Source organism: Eriocheir sinensis, chromosome 1, assembly GCF_024679095.1.
Source record: "Eriocheir sinensis breed Jianghai 21 chromosome 1, ASM2467909v1, whole genome shotgun sequence".
NCBI classification, from domain to species: Eukaryota; Metazoa; Arthropoda; class Malacostraca; order Decapoda; family Varunidae; genus Eriocheir; species Eriocheir sinensis.
The window spans coordinates 383,609-402,500 of NC_066509.1; the positions used below are offsets into that span (position 1 = coordinate 383,609).

The 18,892-nt window shown below is 45.8% G+C and overlaps 1 protein-coding gene across 1 annotated transcript in view; it reads left to right on the forward strand.

Annotated features, from left to right (window-relative positions):
• LOC127001791 (ABC transporter F family member 4-like) overlaps window positions 1-18,892 on the forward strand; it is a 99,138-nt gene that overhangs the window by 849 nt on the left and 79,397 nt on the right. Inside the window, exon 2 of the mRNA XM_050867006.1 lies at window positions 384-3,055. Coding sequence (XP_050722963.1) covers window positions 604-3,055 — 2,452 coding nt within the window. The 5' untranslated portion in view covers window positions 384-603. The remainder of the gene's footprint in view (window positions 1-383; window positions 3,056-18,892) is intronic.

Here is an 18,892-nt window from a genome sequence, read left to right on the forward strand (position 1 = left end):
TCTATCTATTTAAATGTATTTTCATCTATCTGTCGTCTCTCTCATCTATCTATCTCTGCATCTATCTATCTGTCTGTCTTAGCTAGTCAGCCAGTTCGTTTTTTCATCTTGTTATATTCACCAGTATGTCGATATATGTATTTTTATCTATCTGTCATCTCTCTCATCTTTCTATCTATCTACCTATCAATCTGTCTAAGCTAGTCAGCCAGTTCGTCTTTTCATCTTGTTATATTCACCTGTCTGTCTGTAAATGTGTGTCTGTCTGTCTGTCTGCAAATGTGTATTTTTGTCTGTCAATCTGTTTGTCTGTCTGCCTGCAATTGTTTGTGTTGTCTATCTGTCTGTCTGTGTTGTTACCGTTGGCGTTTCTTCCCCGCCAGGACCAGCAAGCAGAGGGCAGGTCAGGGCAGTGGCACGCTCGTAGACACCGTGCCCCGTTACTGTACTGGAGCCTCCTAGCCGTCCCTCACGTGGGGAGATGCATGCCGAGTGACGTGTTGGGACCGTACGAAGGGAGGGCGTGACCATGACTGCTCCAGGAGCCTCGCAGTTACCTGTTACCTAAGCCTTGTCCCCTCTTGAGCACCTCCACACAACGTCATGGATGCCAGTAATGAGTTCAAGGTGTTTCTCTCCCCCTCGAGCGGGTCAGACTCGAAGGGGAAGAAGGGTGAGGGTGACAGCGGGGCCGGGGTGAGGCAGCGACTCGTCCCCGTGATCAACAAGGTGTTCTCGCCGTCACACTTCATGCTGGCCCAGAGGAAGACCACGGTGTACAAGGCTGTCTCTGGCGTGTCCTTCCAAGACATAGACATCGGCGGAAAGAGGAAGTCCAGCAGCAACAAGCGGGAGAAGAAAGACAGGAACCCAGAGAGCAAGAGGGATGGCATATACAACCCGGCCAGCGAGGGTGAGCTGTCCCTTCAGAGCACCAAAAGCGAGCGGGTGAGGTCTTTTTTAGGGGTGCGAGAAGGGCGAGCCGCAGCGAGGAGGCACCGCCACAGCCTCGGCAGTAATAGTGACCGACCGTCGACTTTTCTCAGCGATTCCGACAAGCTGGCGGCCAAAAAATCGAGGGTTCGCAGTGCCAGCACCGTCGACAACATGTACCTCTCCAAGGACAAGGCTGGAGACGCCCCGGAGAAGCCGCAAAGATCTCGGTCCGCCTCACGCGCCAGGAAGTCTGTGTCAAAGGTATCCGTCGGCGGCAACACAGGCCCCGGCGAGAAGGGAAAGGGCGAGGAGGAGGAGAAGAAGAAGAAGGCAGATGATGCTGGGCCAAAGGACTCCGTGGATAACCAGAAGGACAAGCCCAGCGGTGACGAGGCTCGCAGTCGCTCGCGTAAGAAGACTGGGAAAAACCGGAAATCTCACTCCACTCAACATGGCCACGAGAAAGCGAAAGAGGAGGAGGAGGACGAAGAACCCGAGGGAGGCTACTTTAGTCTCGAGAAGGAGGAGAGAGGAGGCGGCGAGATCAAGTTCATTTACGACGCACTGCCGAGTACCTCCGGCGACGAGTACCTGGAGAACGACCAGTGTGTGGAGGCCATCTACGTGTGCCAGGCGATGCGGCGGAGCGAGGACGAGGCCGCTGAAGAGCCCATCTACGAAAACTGTGACGATCTGGTCAAAGCGAACAGCGCCCGCCCTGCGACTGAACAGGATGAGGACCAGGACACGTGCCCGGCCACTCAACAGGTGAAGGAAGAGGAGCAGGCCACGAACAGCCGAGCCCAGGAGGAGGAAGGGCACAACCTTAAAAACCTGGCGGCTGAGAACCCTCTGGCGCTGACTCGGTCGACGGCCACCCAGGCGAGGCTCAGCAGGCGGCGGCCTATGGACTCCGTTGACTCCATCCCCTTCATCGACGACAGCGATCACTCTGGCGACGACTCAGCGACGAGGAGCCCCGCGAGCCCCAGGATGAAAGTCGCGGGCGGCGTCACTGTCGTCACCATCAAGGAGGACGACAACATGGAGGTGACGCGCAAGGCTGGGCCGATGCGAACCAAGTCCGTAGCGCGGCAGCCTCAGGAGGGAGCCGATGAGGCGGGGGCGGAGGGCGGAGGCTTGCACGTGCAGGTCCAGGCCGCCGGGAATGCTGAGGCCGAGGAAGAGGAGGCGGACTCTGCGCCGCGGCGGCCCACCAGGTACTCCTACCCCGCCACCTCCCCGGCGGGCGTGAGGCTGTGCAGCAAGGTGGGCAAGAGGCTGGCGCGGCACACGCCCACCTCAGCGGAGTCTCGGGGCTCTGGCACGCACGGCGGCGGCGACGCGAGGGTCAAGAAGAGCATGAGCCACAGTGACGTGCAGACTCACGTGGAGGGGCGCGACGCGCCCCTGTCAGAGTCTTTCTCCGACGACGACATCCGCCAAAACGAGGAGTTTGAGTCCTTCTCGGAAACAGACTCAGATCTGAACAACCTGGACTATGACTTGTTCCTGCCGCGGGGAGGGCGGGGCAGCAGGTCCCCCGTCAAGACCAGGCGGAAGCCCCGAGGTCGCTCACTGTCTGCCTCCCAGGCGGACCCCCTCCTGACCTCCACGTCGGTCAGGGCACCGCGAGCCGTGCCAAGGCGTCGCATCTCTGCCGGCGTGGACGGCGGCGGCGGCTCAGGTGGCCTTCAATCTCCTAAGACGTTCCAGGACCTACTCGGGGACAAGTACCTCAACCCTCCCGAGGCAGAGGCCGCCGCCCATCCGCCGCAGGACGGCCAGAAGCTGCAGCCGCTCGTGATCCGCGAGGCCGCAGACCCCGCCGCGGCCCCGGAGAGCGCTGCCGCCGTGCCTCAGGCCACGGAGCACGTGGTCGCGGACGACTGCTTCTCCTTCACGTGGTCCGACGCCGAGAGTGAGTTTGAATTCATCGATTTCAACAAGGTGGAGCCGCCCAAGACGTGCGTGGTGTACCAGGGCCTCGCCGCCGCGTGTGCCATGGTGGCCCTCACCACCACCACCTCCTCCACCACCACCTCCACCACCACCAGCACCACCGTCATCACCGACAAGAAACTCGCCGGGGCTGTCAAGAGAACCCAGAGCATGAAAGGTCAGTGCTGGTGCTGTTTTGTACATTTATCTCAGCTTGTGTGTTGCCTGCTCTGTGGTGATGACAGGGCGAGGTGATGTGGGTGTGGGTGGGGGGCTGGGCAGGAGGTGTATATTATGTGGGTGAATCATGTGGCAGTGATGACGGGGGTGCGTGGAGCCTTGCCGGGGTGTGGGTGGGTGGCAGGTAACCGACAACCACCTCACAGCCACCTCACAGTTATGTTGTCGCGTGCCTGGCGCGAGACAACGCTTGTCCCTCGCGGGGCGGCGGTGGAGCAACGCTGGTCGGGTTGCCTCATCGCTCACTGATTCATGGCTCTTTACGCTCCCCGGCGGCAGGGAGAACACTTTCGTCATAACATTTTTGGGTTATTCTATAAACTAACAGCACCGTAACAAACTTGGACCCCCCCTCACTATTTAAATATGTTATGTCACTCTCGCAGTATTGGGTGTTGCGTTAGGCAGTCGGAGTTGGATACGTTTGAATGCCATCCTGTTATGCAGGATTTTATGTGCATTCATTTTTGCCCTTGAGCTGCTTCCTTTATTGTAAAAGAAAAATTGTGTTCGTTTTGTGGCAATGAGAATGCTGAGAGGGATGCGTGGTGTGGATGGGAGGCTGTTCTGATACGGGCACGTTAGGAGAAGGAACAAGCAGTATATGGGAATGGATATACAGAGAATGGAAGTGGTAGGTTGAAGGAAAGGAGGAGACGGAGATCAGAGCTATAGGAGATACGGATATCACACTAAAGACGATCTCAAGGGAACGGGGCTTGGCAGAAAGAGACGCAAAACCAAGTGAAACGTAAACTTTTGTCCAGAAACGGAGAAAACTTAAGGAACAAGAAGAAGCAGAGAAGTTTGGGCGAGTATACGTATAGGGACCAAGGAGCGGGGACCAGGCGGAGTGAGGCTTGGGGTAGAAGGCGTTCAAGGTTCAGTCGATTACACAAAAACAGTGGCACGCAAACCCCGCCTTGGTGATGCCCTTTAGGACGAGACGAGCTGACGCGTGGATGCTTCCTTGGGCGGGGCGGTGGGGAAGGGACAGGAGGGCGTCGGTAACCAGGTGAAAACTAAACAAACAGCGGGTAATCGACGTAAACAGGCGGTCAGGTTAGAAGGGAAACACGTATACATATTAAAATCGAAATAAAGGGACATTAGGGGGTCGCTAGACAGGTGAAGACTAAACAAACAGCGGGTAACCGATGTAAACAGGCGGTCAGGTTAGCAAGGAAACACATGTACGTAGAGAATCGAAGTAAAAGAGACAGTAGGGCGTCGCTTGCCAGGTGAAGAGTAAACAAACAGCTGGTGATTGAAGGTAACAGGGTATCAGGTTAGCTTGCAAGACAGCAGGAAAACATGTATAGAATCGAGGTAAAGGGACAGTAGGGCGTCGCTAGGCAGGTGAAGATCATGCATACTTTTCACAACTTCTTAATAACTTTTTGCATTACGACGGATAGAATGACGCCGGTTTTTTGCTTTACTTAAACTTTACTTCTTATAAATTCATTACTTTTTAATTTACTAAAGGAAGAATGGAAATTTTACCATTACTTTACTTTCGTAACTTTATCAATATTTACTTTTTACTAAGGACACAAAAACGGCAGCGTGTTATACTTTACTAATTCTTTACTTCTCACAATTTTATCAATCTTTACTTTTCATACGAAGGACACAGAATGGCGCCCTTGACTTACTCTACCAATACTTAACTTCTCGCTACGTTGTCTCTTTTTTAACTTCACTAAGGACACAGAATGACGAGGTGCTATACACTACTTCTCATAACTTCAGCACTCTTTACTTCGCTAACAACACACAGAATGGCGCCTTGTTTAACTATACCAACACTTTACTTTTCGCACCTTTATCAATCTCAACTCTTCACTATGGACGGGCAGCACGGCGCCCTTGAGAGAGAGGTGCATAGGTAGCGTGCCTCGTGATGGACATGATAACACAGCCCCGCTACGCCGCTACCTGTCCGCCGCGCGTGTCTGCTCGGGTGTAAAGCTGTACCTTGTTGCATAATGATGGGGGTCAGAGGGAGGTCGGACATGGGATGGGGAGGAGTGGCAGTACTAATAGGGACAGGCGTAAGAGGTAGGGACAGGGGTAATATTACGGACAGTGGCAAAATTAGGGACACGAACAAGAAGAAGGACAGAGACAGGGACAGGGGTAAGGGCAGGAACCGAGGCAGGGGAGCAGGAGTAAGGGGTAGGATGAGGGACAGTAGTAGGGACAGGGGTAAGGGTAGAATAATTAGGGGTTGAGACAGAGACAGGGCAAGGGCAGAGGAGTAAAATAAAATAGAAGCCAAAGAAGAAAATGAGGAAAAAAAAAACGAAAATAAAGAGAAACGGGAAAATGGAAAGGAAAGAAAAAAGAAGAAAAGAAAAAGAAAGGAAAAAAAAGGGAGACACTCTGGATAAAGAAAATGGAAAAGAGAGATGATGAAGTGTGATGTCCAATATTACGTAATTCTCTCTCTCTCTCTCTCTCTCTCTCTCTCTCTCTCTCTCTCTCTCTCTCTCTCTCTCTCTCTCCTTCTTGCTTATCCTTGATCATACGTTGATTTTTTTCTTTTTTCCCTCCTCCTCCTCCTCCTCCTCCTCCTCCTCCTCCTCGATGACGTGAGCACAGGTATAATAATTATGCAATCAACCTCTCTCTCTCTCTCTCGTTCAGGTATTTCCCTTAAGTTTCCCTTTCTTCCCTCCCTCCCTACCTTCCCTCACTCTCCTTCCCACCCTCCCTTAGGCAAAATAGACCATTAGTAAGTAGGTTATGTATGTATGGTGTGTGTGTGTGTGTGTGTGTGTGTGTGTGTGTGTGTGTGTGTAGATAGATAGATAGATAGATAGATAGATAGATAGAGAGAGAGAGAGAGAGAGAGAGAGAGAGAGAGAGAGAGAGAGAGAGAGAGAGAGAGAGAGAGAGAGAGAGAGAGAGAGAGAGAGAGAGAGAGAGAGAGAGAGAGAGAGAGAGAGCAAGGCCAAAGCAATATGGGAAACCTCTTACTAATTAGGACGTTACTGAGGTCACCTGCGACTAACTAGCAATCAGGTGTGGTCACGAGGGTGGTGGTGGAGGTGTGGTCATGAGGGAAGAAGACCTTAGCTAGTGGGGGTGAGGGTGATGGTCGTGGTGGTGGTGGTAGTGGTGGTGGTGGAGTGAGTGAGGGAGATAGAGAAGGGGAGAGAAGTATAAGTTGTATTTTTTTTTTTTTTTTAGTGATTATTTAATTTTATTTATCTATTTTTTATCCGATTTTCTATTTTATTTTTTCGTTTTCTATTATTTTATTCTTTAATTTACTTTTTATTGATTGATTTTGTTTATTTTTCATCTTATTTGTTATTTTATCGTTTCCATTTTCTATTATTTTATCATTTATTTTATTTGAAGAAAGAGGGAGGAAGGGGAAGGGTGAGAGAGGGGAGAAGTTGTGGGTGAAGGGACTGGAGGTGGAGGTGGAGACAGAAGGAAGGAAGATAGAGGGGAGAAGGGAAGGGGAGGTAGAGTCTGTAGGTGGGGGAACTAGAGGTGGTGGAGGATATAGATGGGGGGAGGAAAGGAGGGAGGAGAGGGGGAGAGGCTGTGGGTGAAGGGATTGGTCGGTTGGCTTGTCTTGGCCTCGAGGTGTTCAGCCTTCGTGATTTCAGAGTCTTGCCCAAGTGAAGGTCGCGTGCCTGATACACTTATGCTTCTTATTCTTATTCGTCTTCTTCTTCTTCTTCTTCTTCTTCTTATTATTATTATATTTCTTGTTCTTGTTCTTTTTCCTCTCCTTTCTCTTACTCTTAATGTTACTATTGTTATTACTCATTATTTTCATTTCCATTTTTTATTGAGATTCACGAAAGGGCACCAAGGAAGAAGTAAATAATTGGTATAGATCTAAACAGTCCCCTCAATAAGCAGATATGGCTTTGAAAAACAGAAGAGGCAGTAACATTAAGGAGATGAATAAAAAGGGAGAAAAAAAGATGTGTGTGTGTGTGAGTGTATGTGTGTGTGTGTGTGTGTGTGTGTGTGTGTGTGTGTGGGGAGGCGGGGCTAGCAAAAAAAGTGCAGAAAATCTCTCTTTGTTGACGTTCTAGATTTTAAGGCATTATTTTGTTGACCTATGCCGCCAAGCCTCTCAAGACATCCCACTCACCGCCCCTATTACCTAATCTGACCTAACCTACCCTTGACCCATCCTGCCAAACCTCTCAAGACATGCCAACAATCGCCGCTTCGATCACCACACCCACCCACCCAGACCATTCCCTTTTCACCCATTCTTTCCCTCACAAAGGACTTGAAATAAAGACCGGCTAGATACTTTTGACCACCCCACCTTGACCCACACTGCCAGACCACTGAGATCAGACCAGCTCACTATTAGGCCACTCCTTTGTTTCCCTTTCAAGGCTCCTTCTGAAATAGGGTCTGCTGGGTCTATGCCTTGCTTTCGTGACCCCTGACTTCTTGTTGACTGGCATAGCTTCACGCCCTCTGACTATCTAGGGTGGAAGGGGGAGGAGAGAGAGAGAGAGAGAGAGAGAGAGAGAGAGAGAGAGAGAGAGAGAGAGAGAGAGAGAGAGAGAGAGAGAGAGAGAGAGAGAGAGAGTGATAAGGAACAGTGAGTTTCAGTAATGCTTGAAGGAAAAGGAAACTGACACACACACACACACACACACACACACACACACACACACACACACACACACACACACACACAAACACACACTAATCCCTCCCCCCCACAATCTCTCTCTATTACGCATTGTAAACACTTATAAATATGAATGCCTTGATCCACCTGTTTCCTCCTTCCTTCTTTCCTTCCCTCCCTCCTTCCCTCCTCCCATATATTATAAACACTCTCTCTCTCTCTCTCTCTCTCGCCACACCCACCACTCATCCATTTCTCGCTTTCACTTTCTGTCCCCTTGTCCCTTGGTTCCCGTCAGGTGCTCTAGCCTCCCACCTGCCCTCCTTACCTTGCCTTACCTGTGCTACGCCCTACACAGGTACCTCAATATCCTCCTTTGTCTGTCACGCCTCTTCATCTTATTCCACCGTCTGTCTCTAATCCTTTGTCTCCGTCCGTATGTCTGTCTTCTTGCCCCTCTTCCCCCTATCTTGCCCTCTCCTCGCAGTCTTTCCTTTACGTTAACAATCCTTTACTTTGTTCTCCTCCTCCGTTTTTGCTTACATCCGCTCCTTTCGGCGGCGTCCACTTCCAGTCTTAACAAAGGGTCTCAACGATTACTCCTTGAACTCCCCTTTATCATGCAGTTCCTTATACTCCTCGGCTCTTATACGTGTCTCTTATGAGTCTTATCGCTCCTATTACTCAGTGTGTCCAGCTATAGTTGTTAAGACAGGGATTACTCTTATATAGACGTAGTATGGGTGGCTTTTGTATCTATGCCCTTTAAGTTGTCTTGTATCGGTGTTAGCTATGAGTTTGTGGGCTTATCATGGAAGGGAGGCAAGAAAGAGAATGGTGTAAGGGAGATGGGAGGGAGAGTGAAAGGAGATGATCAAGGTGTAGATAAACAAGGGGAGAGGTTAGGAAGGGAGGAAGAAGAGGAAGTCAGGAGAGAGGTTAGAAGGGAGGAAGAAGAGATGAGGAGGAAGACAGAAAGGAAGAAGCTTGAGAGAGATTAGTAAGGAGGGAGAAGAGGAAGGAAGAATAAAGGAGAAGGCAAGCGAGAGGAGAGTTAAGGTAGGAAGAAGATGAGGAAAGAGGCAGAAAAAAGGAGACAGGAGAGGTTAGGAAGGAGAGAGACGGAAAGGAGAAGGTAGTATTTGTCCCAGGGCGGCGGCAGGGAGGTGGACAGCGGTTAACCTTCCTTGGGGCACCGGGAAAAGGACATTGACTCATCCTAACGACCTCTCAGAACACTCAAGCCCAGCACAGCCCTTTGTACACCACCTCTATACCCTGCACACCACTGGACCTCAAGCACACGTTACCTTTGACACACACACACAGACAGCGGGGTACCTTCCATGGGGCATTGAGATTAGAACACTTACACAACACTTTGATATACTTAACCCCAACACAGCCCTTTGTACACCACCTCTATACCCTGCACGCTACTGGACCTCAAGCACACGTTACCTTAGACACACACACACAGACAGCGGGGTACCTTCCTTTGGGCATTGAGACAAGAACATTGACACAACACTTTAGTATACTTAACACCAACACAGCACTTTGTACACCACCTCTATACCCTACACACCACTGGACCTCAAGCACACGTTACCTTAGACAGACACTCACACTCAGCACTCAGAAGGGACGTTGACTGTTCCTGACAACCGCTTGATTCAGTTATCCTCAGATCTTGCCTTTGTATATAAGACTTGCTTTTATTTTACATCACTGAGCCGCAAGCAAGCAAGATCGCGTACACACACAGAGGCAGACACACACACAGAGACAGACAGACAGATACACATACACAGACACACAGTTAGACGACAAGGCAGAGCAGTTAATTACGAGAAAATCACGGCTAACTACTACTACTACTACTACTACCACTACTACTACTACTACTACTACTACTACTACTACTACTACAATTTCTTCTTTTAACCGCCCCCCTCCTCCCCCCTCCCCACACACACCTCACTTCAGTTCCTCTCGCGTCAACAAACATTGCCGCTGGACTCACACGAACCTTCGCTCTCATCCGTAACAGTTATGTGCCTTACGTGCCTCCAAGAGCGACTCCTCCCTCACTAGCCACACACAGAGATAGATAAATAGATGGATAGAGAGATAGATAGATGGATGGATATTTCATTGGCTACACTTAAGGGAATATGAATGCTTAGGTAAATAGTGTAATATTAATGTATGGGAATTTGTGTGTGTGTGTGTGTGTGTGTGTGTGTGTGTGTGTGTGTGTGTGTGTGTGTGTGTGTGTGTGTGATGCTTTTTCAAGGACGAGATATAATGAGAAAAGGAGATTAGGAAGAATGTAAGAAATTAAAAGGAAAGAAAAGGAAGAGTGGGAAGAAGAAAATGGAAAAGAAAGAAGGAAGAAAATGAAAAAAAGGGAAAGGATAAGAGTAGAAAACAAAACAAAAGGGAAAGAAAACACACAGTAGAATAAAAACGAAAAGGAAAGAAGAAAAAGTGGGAGGAAGAAAATGAAAAAGAAGCAAGAAAATGGAAGAAGAAAAAAACAAGGAAAGAAGGAAGAATGGAAGAAAGAAAACAAAAGGAGAGGAGGAGGCGGAGGAGGAAGAGGAAGGGGAAGAGTTGGACAGCCTATAGAGTGTTTGATCTGCATGAGGGAGAGAAGAGAAGACATACAGAGAGGAGAGGCAGAGAGGGAGGAAGGGGGAACGGGACTGATAATAAAGTGTTTAGCTAGCATGAGGGAGAGGGGAAGCAAGGGAGTAAGGGAGAGCAGAAGGAAGAGAGAGAGAGAGAGAGAGAGAGAGAGAGAGAGAGAGAGAGAGAGAGAGAGAGAGAGAGAGAGAGAGAGAGAGAGAGAGAGAGAGAGAGAGAGAGAGAGAGAGAGAGAGAGGGGGGGGGGTGAGGAAGCACAGCCGGGCCCGCCTGCAGCACCTGGTGGCAGCACGTGGGCGGAGTGCTTGCTGCTGCCTGCCAAGTTCTCTCTCTCTCTCTCTCTCTCTCTCTCTCTCTCTAGATAGAGAGAGAGAGAGAGAGAGAGAGAGAGAGAGAGAGAGAGAGAGAGAGAGAGAGAGAGAGAGAGAGAGAGAGAAAATGTTCCTAGGCAACCTTGTCATTACGTAAATGTACTACGTTGGGTCGACCTTCAGGGCCTTAGGTACACAGCGACGGTAGATAGATAGGCAAATAGATAAATAGATAGATAGATAGATAGGAAGGTAGAAAGATGGGTTCATTAAAACAGAGAAAATTCGATCACACACACACACACACACACACACACACACACACACACACACACACACACACACACACACACACACACACACACACACACACACACACACACACACACACACACACACACTTCCTGTTCTTCGGCCACTCCCCCGTACAAGGCAGTATTGCATGGGCTCGTAAGAATCTGAGGCATAATAATGATAAAAATAGCAACCCTTCTACCTACCTTCCCACCTACCTACCTGTATAAGACCTTGGCTACCTTCACTACACGCATAAAAAGGGACTAAGAATGTGACTGGATTGACTGCTAGAGGTTTTATGAAGGAGGAGTTTTAACATGTGATTTTTCGTATACCTCAAGTGAATCAGTGAGGCGCCCAAGTATATATATTAGACAAGACCCTGGTGGTAGTTTGACCCTTCTTCTGCACCACGAACCTAAGGAAACACTTGTTAGAACCCGGTTGATCTCCTTTTTTCGCCTTTGGATATAATTGATGTGAGAGGCGGGAGCGTCTGAGGGTCCTATTCTTAAATATCTCGCCGCCCAAGAAGGTACACATATTTAACAAGGCTTTCGTTGGAGTTTTGGGCATTTCCAGGGGTATTTTAATGACCCTGGTGGTAGTTTAACCCTTCTTCTGTGATATGAACCTAAGGAAACACTCATTAGAACCCGATTGATCTCCTTTTTCGGCCTTTGGAAATCGTTGATGTGAGAGGCGGGCCGGAGCGTCTGAGAATACCGACCCAAGCTGGACTGCCGAAGGTCGCGTGGATCCTAGACACAACAACACAAGCTAAAGCTGCTACCTGCGACCGTCCCCGAGGCGAGACGTGGACTGTGTATATAAATCAGTGTCGGTCCGTCCCTGCCTTGAGATGGGATGGGTGTGGGCAGCCGAATGGGGGACGAATGGGAGGCAGGAAGGAATAGGGAAGAGGAGGAAGAGAAAGAGGTAAAGGAATTACATAGGAGTAGATGATGAAGAGGAAGGAAAGAGACAGGGACAGGGTAGACAGGAGAAAGAAAAGAGGAATAGGGGAGAAGAGGAAGAGAAAGAGGAAGTATAAATAGATGAAGTGGTTGATAAATGGAATAAGAAGAGGCAAAGGAGAGGTGTGTTAGAAAGAGAGGAGATAGAAAAGAGAAGTAAGGGAGAAGAGAAGAGGAGGAGGAGGATGGAGTTAGGAAGAAGAGAAGGAGAGGAGAGAAGAGGAAGTATACAGATGAAGGAGAAATAAGAAGAGAGAGAAAAAAGAAGTGTTAGACAGACAGATGAAGATAGAAGAAGAGGAATAGAAGAGAAAATGGGAGTAGAGATAGATGATGATGATTGAAGGGGAAACAGAAAAGACAAAATAAGAAGTGTTGGACAGAAAGGAAAAAAGAAATACATGAAAACGAAAATGTGAGAGCCATGTTGATTAGTAGGAGGAGGGGGAGGAGGAGGAGGAGGAGGAAGAGGAGGGGGAAGAGGAGGTAGTAGAGGGGGTGGGTGAGGCATGTTAGGTGAAGTGCATTGATTGGGAAGGTGTTAGTAATGCAAAGTCATTCCACACGATGCATGCCTGCCCTCATAATGTGCCACCAGCGCATTCCTTCACCCTCCTCCTCCTCCTCCTCCTCCTCTTCTTCCTCTTCCTCCTCGTTCCTCTTTTGTTTTTTGTTTCACTTGATGTTGCTACTTCTCCTCCTCCTCCTCCTCTTCCTTCTTCTCTTCTTCTGCCATGTTTTCAGGTTTTCTCTTCCTCGTCTACCTCTTCTTCCTTCTCCTCTTCCTCCCCTCTCGTCCTTGTTCTTCTGTTTTTCTTTCTCCTCCTCTTTTTCTTCCATGTTTCCTCCTCCTCTACCTCCTCCATCCTTCTTCTCCTCTTCCTTCTTCCTCATTCTCATCCTCGTTCTTCTCCTCCTCCTTCGTCTCTTCTTTATCAGTGCTGCCACGTTTCCTCTTCCTCCTCCTCCTCCTGCTGGACATGACGAGGCAGGGACGTGCTGGCAGTCTCTCTCTACAAGTAAGAGGATGGAGATGAGTTTTTTTTGTGCCTGTGTGTTTCTGAGGAAGTCGAGAAATTGAGCGAGTCTCCGGGTAACGTTTTTTTGGGAGCTGCATGACGTTTTTCTGGAGCGACTTTGATCTTCAGGATTTCAACCTTTTAAAGTTTTGTTGTTGTGTTTAGCGCTGGCGGAAGGAAGGAAGGAAGGAGTGATGGAGTGGATAGAGAGATAGATAGATAGATAGACTAATTTCATATGTATAATTATGTTAAACTTGAAACTTACGAATTTTGGAGTTGAAGCTTAATGGTGGATAGTTTTGAGAGTGAGGGCCTGAAAATGATTGATGTAGTGTTCTGAGCATACGAGAATCTGGCAACGTTGAACCTAACCTAACCTGACCTAACCTTGAGAAACACACTCACAAAAAAAGGACTTGTTTGAAATGACTGGCTTAAGAAATCGGATCGCACAAAAACCTATATTAAGTTTGTGTTTGAAATGACTAAGTAACTTTTGCCTCGAGTACATTTTTGATCAACTTTTTTTTGTGTGTGTTATCTGATCACTCTTTTTATATTCTCTGATCAGCTTCTGTCACTTCCTCTTCCTCTTCTCTCCAAAAATCTGTATTAAGTTTGTGTTTGAAATGACTATGTAACTTTTGCCTCGAGTACAATTTTGATCAACTTATTTTTTCTATGTTATCTGATCACCTTTTTTTTATATTCTCTGTTCAACTTTTGTCACTTCCTCTTCCTCTTCTCCCCTATTCCTCTTTTATTTATTTTTTCAAAGTCTATCTAACATTTCTCTTGTCTATATTGTTCTCCGATCAATTCCTTTTTACACTCTAACCCTTCTATTTATTCTCTAATATCTTTTTACTGTTATTTGATCACCTTTTGTCTATGTTCTTCTCTGATCAACTTCTTTTTAAACTCTAACTCTTGTCTTTATTTTCTAATCAACTCTTTTTAACCGTATTTGATCACCTGTTGTCTATATTATGTGGTCAACTCTTGTCTACATTCTCTGATTCATTTTTATATACATTTATTCGATCACCTCTTGTCTACATTCTCTGATCAACACGTGTCTACTTTCTCCAATCACTTTTTGTCCATTGTCTCCGATCATCACTTGTCTAAATTCTTGTCACCGCCTCCCTGGCCTTGCCGCGGGAGTAACTAACTGTCGTGTGCTGTGTGTCGATGATTAAGCCGCGTAGGAGACAGCAGCCACGCCCTTCTAACGTCCCGCATGACGAGTGTGATTGTGTAGTAGTCGAAATCTAGTCATGGCAAGACAAGCGGAGCGGAGACGGATGCAAGAGAGAGAGGAGTACGTATTGAGGCACCTCTCCATCCGAAATTGACCTTTCTTTTGGCCACTCTTTTCTACTTCCTTATATAGGAGAGGAATGCAAGCGAGTTTTTCTTTTGTTTTTATTTACTTTTTGCCATTGAGCTGCGTGTGTTGCTGTATAAAACGGCATCTCCTCACTCACACTCTTGTTTCTGATAGCCTGTACAGTCTCTAGCAGAAAGTAACGTATTCTTAAAAGTCTGCACCTCAGTTCGCCTGTTTGAAAAGCCTCTCATCGTAAAAGTTCCTGGGATTTTCATGGACTGTTTTGTGATGCTGGTGATAGTTTTACCCGGCTTCTGTATCTTGAACGGGAAAATCCCGCATGAAAACCCGATTAATCTTCTCTGTGGCCTTGGTAAGTAGTCGTAATGGGAACCCGATATGTTTACGAATATGGACCAACACGACTTCTGCATCTTGAACGGGAAAATCACCCATGAAAACCCGATTAATCTTCTCTGTGGCCTTGGTAAGCAGTCGTAATGGAAACCTGATACGTTTATGAATATGGACTAATGTTTTCCGTAAGTCTGCCTTCAGAGTATTAGCTTGTGAGGTCATAGTGTGTGGAGGCTTGACTGTGAGGGTGGTTTACACAATCTCTCTCTCTGTGACACCTTTCCTAGTGACCTTGCCGCCTCGATCCACCAGCCCGTGACCACCTTTGCTCACTCCCCCGCACCCGCCTCCTCCACCTCCTCTTTCTCCTCCTCTTTACCTCTCACTTTCCTTGTAACTTTCTTCATTTCCACTTTTATTTTTATCCTTTTTTTCTCCTCTTCCTCGCTGTCTTTTTTGTTTATCAACTTTTCACTTTTCTACTTTGCATGTGTCTTTTTATAATTGTTTTCCTTTACTTATTCCTTTCCTTTTAACTTTCTTTATTTCCTTTTCTAGTTTCCTCTCTCCATTTTTCCCTTCCTTTTCCTCCTCCTCCTCCTCCTTTTTCGTTTAATTTCTTCACTATTCTAATAATATCCACTCCTCTCTTTCCTTTTATCTTCTTTTCCCCTTTCTCCTACTGTTTATCCCCTTACACATTCGTCTTTTCTTTCATATTTATTTTCTCATACTTTCCCTTGCTAACATTTACCTATCATTCCCCTCACTCTTCCTCGTCCTTCCTTTCTCCTTTCTTTCTCTTTCTCCTGTTTTTTTTCCCTTCTGACTCACGTCCTCTTTCAGTCCCTATGTAATCCTCTCATCACATCCGTTTCCGTGTCTTCTATCGCTTCTTCTTCTTCTTCTTCTTCTTCTTCTTCTTCTTCTTCTTCTTCTCCTCCTCCTCCTGTCCCTCCCTACCCACGCGCTTGCAGGAATCGTGACCAATCCTTTTAAAAAACGTCCCTTCTTCTCTTCTTTCTCCTTTTCCTTCTTCTTCTCCTCATCTTCTTCTTCTTCCTCCTCCTCCTCTTCTTCACTTTCACTTGTGTCCTCATCCTCCCTTTACGATCCTTAGTTTTGGGTTCGAATTTTCATATTATTATTATTATTATTATTATTATTATTATTATTATTATTATTATTATTATTATTATTATTATTATTATTATTATTATTATTATTATTATTATTATTATTATTATTATTATTATTATTATTTTCTTTCTTCTTCTCTTTCTTTCTTTCTATCTTTCTTTTCTTTCTCTCATTTTATCTCTCTTTCTGTATTCTTTATTATTATTATTATTATTATTATTATTATTATTATTATTATTATTATTATTATTATTATTATTATTATTATTATTATTATTAGTGTGTGTGTGTGTGTGTGTGTGTGTGTGTGTGTGTGTGTGTGTGTGTGTGTGTGTGTGTGTGTGTGCGCGCGTGTGTACGTGTGTTCGTGTGTGTTTTAAGGAACGCAAAATGAAGGGGTCAAGGATTTCCTTTATATCATGTTTGTCTGTTTTTTTCCTCTTCTTCTCTGTTTCTTCTTTGTTCGTTTCCCTGAGGTGTTTATCGCTTGGCTCCTCTTTGTGTCTGAGTCATCGCAACAAAGGAAGGAAGGTTCAGCCACAGTCCACAAAGGTTTGCAATAATGACCTGATGACTTGGCCGGGCATTCCCTCCTTATACCCTTGTTCTCCGTCTCTCTGTCTCTGTCTTTGTGTGTCTCTCTCTCTCTCTCTCTCTCTCTCTCTCTCTCTCTCTCTCTCTCTCTCTCTCTCTCTCTCTCTCTCTCTCTCTCTCTCTCTCTCTCTCTCTCTCACTCACACTCACACTCACACACACACACACACACACACACACGTTGATTGGTTACACACACACAATCTTCGTAAATGGAACAGGATCAGATAAGCGATCAGCGGGGTGTCTTTCTTCCTAATGGTATCTTGTTGTAATTGTATATATATGAAGTTGTTTGCATTATACACTTAACGGTACAAGTTGGAATGAAGATGTGCTTGTTGTTGTTGTGATTGGGAAGAGAACGAGGCGGGAAACTATTTATATATATTAGCGGTGACTCTTATTTCTGGTTCGTGTGGTAAGTGACTATAAAATGTGATCAGTTTGTTGTGGTTGGTTTGGAGAGGCGTCGTAATATGCCATCCTTGAAAGAGTTTAACTTGGGGTCATATTCTTCAACATTTCGGCGTCCAAGCACAGATATATTTGACCAAGGCTTTCATAGGAGTTGTGGCGAACATTCCCATGGGTAGTTTTATAGCCCTGGTGGTAGTTTGATCAGGCTTCTGCGCTATGAACGTGAAGGAACACTCATGATAACTCTACTAGCCTCCTTTTTTGGCCTTTCGAAATAGTTGATGTGAAAGTCAAAAGCATCTGAGAATTCTGTCCTAACATTCACCGTCAGAATATTTGCCTGCATAGTCACCCACGAAACATCTGTCGCCTGTCAGCTCAGCTTTTTTCCTTCTCCTCTTAACGGTTAACACACACTGACTGACTGAATTCTCTCTGCTTATTTTCTGCCTCCTCATCCTTTTTATTTATCCTCTCTAAACAACAGTTAGAACACATTGACTATCTTCCTTCCCTGCCCCTCTTTTTTTTCCTCCTTCCTCTTCCTTTCCCCTTCTTCTCTAACGGATGACACACACTGCCCACCTTCCTCTCTTCACCTTTGCTCATCTTCCTCCACTGAAGTCGAGGGGTGAAGGCGAGCCGCGTGAACTCTCCAAAAACCAGACACGGAAGAGTGGATGGACGTCCCTTGCTAAATTAGGTGTGTGTGGAATTCCTGAGTCTTTTTTGCCTTACGTCTCTCTCTGATGCCTGGCTGCCCCTTCCATTAGCTGTTAGATATAAAAAGAAAAAAACTTCGGTTATATTTGCGTATTTTGCCAGCTTTTACGTCTCTGTCTTCGCTTCCACAATTTGTGGATATGAGATAAAGTATAATATTAAGAAAAGGAAAAAAATATATCACTTTCGCGTGTTTGACAAATCGAGAAACACTTTTATAGGAACAAAACTGAATTCTAACAGATGAATATTAAAAAAAAGGAAAAGTATTAGTGTCATTTTCGCGTATTCTGCCAATCTAAATGTCTGATTACCTATAGGAAAATCAATAAATCCTAAACCCTAATATTTTTTTACGTGCATTTTTCGAGCCCAAAGAATATTATAATAGAGATCAAATTCGCTCCTATCATCTCACAAGAAATATATTAGTAAACGAAAAAAAAAATATTAATGTCATTTTCGCGTACTTGGCAAATCCAGAAATACATCCAGTAACTAAATTCTAATACCTTTCTTTTTATATTCTGCGAATCCATAAAAGGAATAATAAAGATCAAATATGCTTTTATAATCCAGCAAGAAATATATTAATGTCATTTTCGCGTATTTGGCAAGTCCAGAAACACTATTATAGAAACATCAATTAAATCATAAATTCTCATTCCATTTATATATATTTTGCGAGTCCATAAACTTTATAATAAGATCAAATTCGCTCCTCAAATTTGCTCGTATCCTCCAGCAAGAAATAGGACCCATGTCTAATCTAATTTCACGCCTGATTTCCTTACCAACAACAAATAAAGACGTTTTCTCATTCTGACCGGCACTGTGTTTACGCTCTCGTGCAAATAACCTTCAGAAATAGGAGTTAATACTAATTGAATTTCACGCCCCAATTCCGTACACCAAAACAAGTCAACACGTCGCCTCGTATTAAGTTGTATCGCTTAATTTGTATTCAACTATTAAAGTATATGATGATAGTAGCAAGTCTTATATCGCACACCCTTAGTAAACTCGTGATTTCCTATGCTATATATATTCGTTTCTTGTTAGCCAAAAATTGCGGAAAGTGACGTAATATATATACCAGTTTAGCTCGTGGAGAAGATACTAAACAGGTAACCTCTAAGAAATATTGTCAGGCTCATTAAAATCGTGTAATAGTATCCAGATTACAATGGAATTTACGTTCTGGGCCTCAAGGTGTTTAATTAATAGGGGGGGGGGAGCTGGGTTGGGTCAGATGAATGCAGGTTAAAATATATATAAGGCGAGGTAAATATCAGTACAATTGCAAAGCTTTTAATAAGGAA